Genomic DNA, 7,972 nt, shown 5'->3' on the forward strand with positions numbered 1-7,972 from the left:
AAATGAACAGAGTAAGAATAGATGAAGGATCTCCTCGCTACTTTAAAGTGATGGATAGATGAACAGATTTACTTAAATTACTTTATTTTGTATTATTCATCATTATGTCTTTCTTTCATAACTGCACTTGTCAATGTCTGCAATTTGTTGCAATAAATAAAATGAATCAAATACTCATCACAATCATATCTACACATAGTTTCCTCAGTAGTGGGAGGACAGGGAGCAGGTCCTGTGGGGGGAGTGAACAGAGCTCTTTGCAATCTTCTACGCAATCACATCAGATGTCACCCTGCTCCACTCATGTCACTCACAGGCCGTGTTAAAAAAACCCACTACGATGTCTTGATGTTCATTTCAGCTGGTGCCAGACCGACTCTCAAATAACACGAGCTCAAAAACATCCTTCCTCTGGTTCCTTCCTTACTTTAAACACATAACTTAATAATGCAATCTTAATGTAAATCAAATTTAAGGTTAATGTTTGTTTTAACCAAATAACAAGCCCCCATATATACTGTAAGGAAGAATGCAAGTACATGTTCCTATCAAGAGATTGTAATAAATAAGATGAGAAATAAATAAAAATAAATTAATCATTAAATAAAATAGACCCCCTCCACCCAGCCGACTAGTATTGGATACTACAAATAAGTGTTAAATATCGCTCTGTGTGCCCACTACGTGGCGCTGGAGGAACCGAAGGGCTAATGTCAGTCCGCCTGCTTGGCTCAGTGACTCCTGTGTGTGTCACAGCATAAGGGGCCGTGTTCAACCAGCGGAACCTTTGTATCACCGTGCGCACCGGTGGGACTCTTTATCTGTTGCACGTCTGATGCGAAACGTCACGTCTAACCTCCACAATGGCGGAGAAAGCCGTCCTGGATAAAGGCTCGTCCTTTATGGATCCTCTTAAAGGACTTCTGTTGACATATTTTATGCCTGAGTCATGTTATGACGAGTTCTTTCTGAACTTCAACTTCCTGGACGGTGAGTGGCTCCTTTTAGCCGAACAGGGCTCCCGGAAGCTGAAGCTACGTGAAGCGTCAGCTGCGTTTCCTCAGTGTAGAATCCACTGTAGGGTTATATGGATGAACGCGAACGTCAAAATGCTCAGTTAATTTAATATGTCAGTTAAAGTGAGACATATTCACCTCATTTATTAGTAATTACTCAGCCTGTCTCATGCTAAATACCTCCACTAACTGATCTCTGCTTGCTGTGTTTGTTTGAAACATTTGTGCCTGCACGGATCAGGATGTATTCATGACATGAACTGGTCCCTGGGATTGGAAGCGAGGTGGCTGATTATGTTAACATTGAGGGAAGTAGTGCTTCAAAAGCATTTTTACAGATCAAATACATCCAGCAGTGTTGGGGGAATCTGAGGACTCCTGATTCCTTTTGACTGTGAATACAAAAAACATCCATGACTGCAGTCACATATAACATGGGAAGTAAAATACTACAAAATATAATAAAATACTACATTCTATCTAAATCACTGCAGTACACAAAGGAAATTAGATGTTTTCCAGCATTTTGTGGGTCAGCAGAGGAGATGAACCTTTGTTCCTCTCTGCTTCCAAGTATGAAATCGTGGGATTAAATCCTGGGTGGTGTGAGGGAGTGGGTGGCACGGTCTGTCTTTGACTAATTAGTGCTGAACATGTAGATGTATAAGATGCAGAGTACAGTAGCATTAAACGTCTGTCCCGTCTGACATGGGACCCCTGCACAGTTTACCTTACCTCATGTTTCTTATGGTGAGGCAACAGCCATTGGTTGGAATTCTAAATGATCTTTATTTTAATTGCATGTGTTGACAGGACTACTGTGCAGATGCTTTAGACTGAAAGAGACATGACCGAAAAGATTCATGCAATCAGCATGATTTTACATTACATTTTAGATCTATAGCAAGCTGACTCTTGTTCAAAGTGCTGCAGAGTGACTGCAAAACCACACAGGGTGACAAATGTACTTGCGTGTCCAAGACCAGAGCCAGACCAGGTGCAAACGGGGGGGGGCTATAAGCCACAATCCTGTCTGACCCATGTCCATAAGCCAATATTACAAAAACACTAGTGTCGAACAAAAGATCACACCTTAACATACCAACAAAATCAGAGTCAAACTTCAGACAGAAATTGCTGCATTTAAAATCTGTTCATTTTGAAGAATATAGTCTTTACTTCTCTTTTGCTTGCAGACTCATGCGTTCTGTTCAGTACTTAATTGGTGTGTGTGTGTGTGTGTGTGTGTGTGTGTGTGTGTGTGTGTGTGTGTGTGTGTGTGTGTGTGTGCGTGTGTGTGTGCGTGCGTGCGTGCGTGCGTGCGTGCGTGCGTGCGTGCGTGCGTGCGTGCGTGCGTGCGTGCGTGCGTGAGAGACAGCCAGCTAATGTGTGTTCTTTTGCTTCCAGTACCATGTCTGAAGATTGTACTCAGTAAAGGCCTGGGACTCGGCATCATCCTGGGATCAGTGATGGGTAACACACCTCAGCTCACCTTCTCTTCCCTCTAACCTCTGCGTGCACAGAACCTCATGAACATTAAAATCTTTAAACATACAGTGGAAATCTTGTCAATACAGTTAGACTGATTTAGTTTTAGTTTAACATTTGTTAATTTGATTTGAATCAAACAAACAATAATCAATTATTATTGTGTTAGTCAAGCTTTAGTCAGTGAAAACCAGGCAATTTAGTTTGGGTCAGTGAGAAGTATATAAGATTGATTTTCATCATGTTTATGCCAATGATCAGCAGCTTGAAAGCTGTAATTGTGCTGTAGTAGTTTTCAGAGGATATTCCAACAGCAGTGTAAAAGTGATTATACAACATTATTACCATAATGTAACTGAAAGGCCCAGTCACTGAAATAGTATGTAACTAATAAGTCCCTGAGCTCACAGGTCCATTTATTCACACCTGAATGCTGCCCAGTACAGCTACAGTCTGACTCAGGGCTGTTCACTTCCAGTCCTGGAGGGTCAGAGTCCTGCACGGGCCACACCTGGACTCGGGTAGATCCTGGACAGATGTGGCTTATTAACCACCAGCGAGTAACAAAGAGCTGCAGGGCTCCATTCCTCCAGCACTGGAGGGGGACAGCCCCGTTGGCCCATGTGCAGAGCCACTGCAGTTGGGCGTTAAGGGTTTTGTTCAAAGGCACTTAGGTGGCAGTTCTGAGGAAGGGGTGAAGGTACATAGATTAGATACCGGCACTGTTTACTCTGACTCTCCTCCCTGTTTGTCCACAGTGAAGCTGCCTCAGGTCTTTAAGATGCTGGGAGCAAAGAGCGCTGAGGGGCTGAGCTTCAAGTCTGTGCTGCTTGAGCTGCTGGCCATCACAGGAACAATGGCCTACAGTATCGCCAACAAGTTCCCCTTCAGGTTGGGCCACATTCATATTAATTCTGTGTAAAGTCGAAATGTACACAAACACTCAATTTCTACAATTCTACCTCTGTAGCCACTGTACAGCTGGACAGTGTTTATACACTACAAGTTCTGCACCTTTTTGTTCAATATTGAGTAATTTGCTAAATGTCGCCTCAGTGCCTGGGGCGAGGCTCTGTTCCTCATGCTGCAGACAGCCGCCATCGGCTTCCTCATTCAGCACTATGGAGGAAGAAGCAGCAGAGGTAAGACTGCATGAACACTGCAGTCATTCAGGATCAGAACTGATGTCAGTATTAGTCCCTCTTGCGTGGTTACTGAAGAGTTGTAGCTGAAGAGTTGAGAGCTACGATACATTTTGAAAAGCAAACTCAAATGAATGATGTTTAAGCTGTAATCAGAAAACTGTACATATCATTTTAAACTTAAATATCAGGAGGAAAGAGTTCCCCCTAACAGCACATGACTGGGCTCTGATAGCCAATTCCCTTTTGGATTTAGGTCTAAATTCTTAAAAGATCTGCGGCCACCAAATTCCTTGAATCATCCAATCACAATCTCTGTTAGACTCATTGACTGAACATGGCTGAGGAGGGAACTCATGACAAGGGAGAGAAGTACCCTTCGCATAAATGTTTATCAGCCTCTATCATTTTAAACTTAACAACGGCTTGATCAGCCTAACACTGGTTACAATGCATTCTGTAACCCATCACATCCTCTGACCTGTAGTGCAACAGTTTTGTTTTTGGCTACAGGAAATAGAAGAAAAAACTTGGAGAGGAAATTCCAATCTGTCCATAATAAATCGCTGTTTTACTTTGGTCAGTCTCGGCTAGGCTGAATGGTAAATGGTCTGTATTTGTATAAAGTCTTTCTAGTCATTTCGACTACTCGGAGTGAGTTTACATCACATCCTCATTCACCCATTCACACATCATTCATTCAGGAGGAATCTGAGTTGCTTTCACACACTGAAGCTATGCATCAAGTTGTGGTCCAGTGTCGAACCCCTGACCTCCTGACTGAGGAGCCACAGTTGCCCTGAACTGGAACCCAAGCCTATGCCACTTTTTACACTGTGAAATAAAACTGAATCTAAAAGCAGACTCCGTTCTGATAGGAAATCCTTCAGAGTGTGTTTCTCTCCTCCCAGGTTTCCTGTTTCTGGTTGTGTATTTTGGCCTGCTGGTTCTCCTGCTGTCTCCAGTCACTCCCAAGTTAGTTGTTACCTACATGCAAGCCTCCAACATGCCAGCCATCATCATCGGCAGGGTAGGTGAAGACAACACCCATCTAATATGTATATAATAATGTAACGCTTGTATTTTTCATATCATCTTATATGGCATGTTGTGGATGTTGTCAACCAGTGAGTGGTTAACTATTATATTAACTATTAGAACTATTATTCTATCTGTTTTTCTCTGCTGTCCCATTTCTTTGAGAATGAATGACGTTGTATCTTTGTCATTAGGTTCAGATTAGAGTTTCAGTTCAAATCAATGTCATCTGGTACATGTCACATGATGTCCTAACCTGTGCCTAAATAATGTGTTTTTAAATCAGAACTCACAGACATACACAGACTGCTGCAGCCAGCAGGACTCACTACCTCCAGTGATAGTGAGCTAGTCTGCTTCAAAATCGTACCAAAAATATGTTCCCTAGAAGTCAAAATCATGCCTTCATAATTAAAACATTTGACGACACATTTTCATCAGTGTTTAAAGTATTCCAGTTGTCGTTGTCTATGGTAACGGCACATACAGGAAGAGGAACCGATGTAGACTGATTTTCTGTGTTGCAGATTCAGCAAAACATAAAGAAATGTATCTTGTGTCTTTCTGAACATAAAGAAAAGTTACTGATGTACATGCACACGCACACCACAGGAGAGAGTGACAGTGTCTGTGGTTGTCCCAGCTCATCCAGGCAGTCGCCAACTTCCGTAACGGGCACACTGGCCAGCTGTCCGCCATCTCGGTCTTCCTGCTGTTTGCTGGATCCCTCGCCCGCATCTTCACTTCACTACAGGTAGTGTGTGTGTGTGTGTGTCAGAGAGAGAGAGAGAGAACAGGCAACCAGGGAACAGATCCACATAGGGCAGGGCGATATCACCTCAAATAAACATCATGATAAATTCTCACAGTTACCTTTGTAACAGTTAATAGACCAACATCCTATCAAATCCACACATGCTCACATTCTCTATCTTTGCTGTGGAGCGCTTGATCTTTTCTACTGAACAATGAACAGAAGACGCTGCATTACACAGGAGTATTATTTAAGATTCAACACTTAAGGAGCTGCTCCAGACATGCATTCACTAGAATAGAAAGTGTGATTACAATATTATGAATAGTGCATCTATGGCTTCTGTCATCTCATTTCAACATGTTTTAGGATATGAAATGAGATGCATCCTGTGTAACAGTCCTGGTGTTTTCTGCCTTTACGTTTCTTTCCTCTCTCAGGTACTTGTCTTGTAGTGCAGCATGAATTTAATTTATCTGAATCTGAATGTGCAACATGCAGTTGGCCGGGTTAGAAAGTGAAATGTGCAGTGGGATAGGTCTGTAGAAGTGTAAAGTGTCTGTAGTTGAGTGTCAGGTATGAGGGGGAGCTACAGAGCACCGGCAGAGTTCAACAGTCTAACAGCTTCTGGAAAGAAGCGGCTCCTCAGTGTGGTGCTCCACAGCCTCCCGAAGAGTGAGGGTGAAGGGTGGGTGGAGTATTTCATGATGCAGATGGCCCTCTTCCTGCATCTGATGTAAATGTCTATGGTGGGGGGGCAGCCTTCAGCACCCTCTGCAGAGCCTTCCTCTCAGCTGGCACACGGTGATTCAGAGGACACTCTCCACCACACTACACATACTACCTGCTCTGCAAATCAAATCAAACGTTCGCCAGCAGACTCATAGGTCTGACACATAGAGGTCACCGTCACTGTCCTCTCCCATGAGTTTTGAATCTATTCCTGCATCCAGATCTTCGTCTGGATGCTGGGGCTGAAATAAAGCAGCTGCATAAAATAGTGTCCTCCTCTGCTTTTGAACTCAGTCTTCCAGTTGTCGAAGACGGCTTCTTCCCTGCTTCGAAAAGGGAAAAAGTCCAGACAATAGTGCAGCTTCATGGATGGCTGCCATCTTTTTTAATTTATTTTTTTTGTTTTTGGGGAGGATGTGACATTCAAGATGGGCAGACCAATCAGATCTCGGCGTGGAGTTGTATTTTCATCACAATAGATGAATTTATAAATCCCCAAAGGGAAATTAAATATAATACAACCATTTAAGGGGTATGTTGCAAATAACAGCCTACCTAACGGAATTAATTCATCGAACAGATACGTTCAGTTAGAGTTCATAATGTCAGCTTCTGTCTAAACTGCCAACCTGAATATTGATTCAGTTAACTACCCAGCCCTAAGAGAAAGTACAGCCACTGTAAGGTAACCCTTCATCATAACGGAAATGGAATTTGTTGCTAATCTAACATTACTCTTCAGAATGTAAAGTACACCATTATTTCTGCTTATATCCGCTTTTGTTCACGTCACACAAGGAGATAGTTTTGACCTACGTTGTGTTCCTGCAGGAAACTGGAGATTCACTGATGGCCTTCACCTACATCATATCCTCTACCTGTAACGGCATCATCGCTCTGCAAGTTCTCTACTACTGGAACAGCTCCCCAGAACACAAGAAGAAGAAGAAGAAGAAGAAAGAGTAGGCGAAGGACAATAACTAGACTCCAATCATTAAGCAACACTTGTCATTCCATATCCAACTTTAAACACTCACGGAGGTGTCTTCAAAACTTGAAAGAACAAATTGAAATGCACATAAGAGCCACTGGGAAGTGTTGAACATTGAATCTGCTGGACAAAACTTACTTTGTAGTGAGGATGTGAACCTAAGTGCGAGGCAGATCTTCCATGCTGGCCCACTGGCTTTATGAGCAGTAGTGTTTAGCTGAGCAGGGCTGCTGGGTCCACACTCCCCAGCTGTGATTCAGTTCTCCTCAGTACCATCAGGTTCACACTGTGTTCACACTGATGTGTTTAAATGTTTGGAAACAGTTTGTGCACTTGGCAGTTGATTGTTTTCACATCCAGGGCTTCGGATCACCAGTCTAATCATCAAGATGAAGTTTTTGAAATGGTTTTAACAGTTTTGACTCTGGATGCCTGTTAAGAATGATTTGTTGTTTTATTACTTCACATAAATGATTCCACACTAGCTTGCACAAGCATAAGACGTATTTAATGGTCTGTATTTGGTGATATGACATCATTGATGCTACCATTTGAACAGCTATAAATGCTTCTGAAATATTTCTGCAGCTCTGCACAGGATCACATTGACAGATATTTGGACAACAGTTTCAGCTCAGGTTTAAACTAAACTAAGTTTACGGTTGAGCTAGCAGTCTGTGAGACTGAACTTGGGCACAGTGGTGCTCTGAGCTAAAAGCTGTGCACACAGTAACAATGCTAACACTAATGGGAGGCAGGTATAATGTTTGGCTTTATTCAAATACACGTGCACTGAAAGTAGAGGTTCAAT

At 42.6% G+C, this 7,972-nt stretch overlaps 1 protein-coding gene across 1 annotated transcript; it reads left to right on the plus strand.

The window, feature by feature from the left end:
* Positions 1–816: 816 nt before the first annotated feature.
* On the plus strand, positions 817–7,645 carry mpdu1b (mannose-P-dolichol utilization defect 1b). The gene is made up of 7 exons (XM_070854589.1): positions 817–990; positions 2,424–2,489; positions 3,263–3,395; positions 3,561–3,646; positions 4,558–4,676; positions 5,328–5,438; positions 7,002–7,645. The coding sequence occupies exons 1-7, from the start codon at positions 864–866 to the stop codon at positions 7,134–7,136; spliced, it is 777 nt and encodes a 258-aa protein (XP_070710690.1). The 5' UTR covers positions 817–863; the 3' UTR covers positions 7,137–7,645.
* Positions 7,646–7,972: the final 327 nt, after the last annotated feature.

This window comes from Pempheris klunzingeri, chromosome 23 (genome assembly GCF_042242105.1).
Source record: "Pempheris klunzingeri isolate RE-2024b chromosome 23, fPemKlu1.hap1, whole genome shotgun sequence".
In the NCBI taxonomy this organism is placed as follows: domain Eukaryota; kingdom Metazoa; phylum Chordata; class Actinopteri; order Acropomatiformes; family Pempheridae; genus Pempheris; species Pempheris klunzingeri.

Coding starts and splice junctions, on each gene's coding strand:
- mpdu1b (XM_070854589.1), top strand. CDS start 864: ATGGCGGAGAAAGCCGTCCTGGATAAAGGCTCGTCCTTTATGGATCCT. Junction 991..2,423: donor GAACTTCAACTTCCTGGACG/GTGAGTGGCTCC, acceptor TTTTGCTTCCAG/TACCATGTCTGAAGATTGTA. Junction 2,490..3,262: donor CATCCTGGGATCAGTGATGG/GTAACACACCTC, acceptor GTTTGTCCACAG/TGAAGCTGCCTCAGGTCTTT.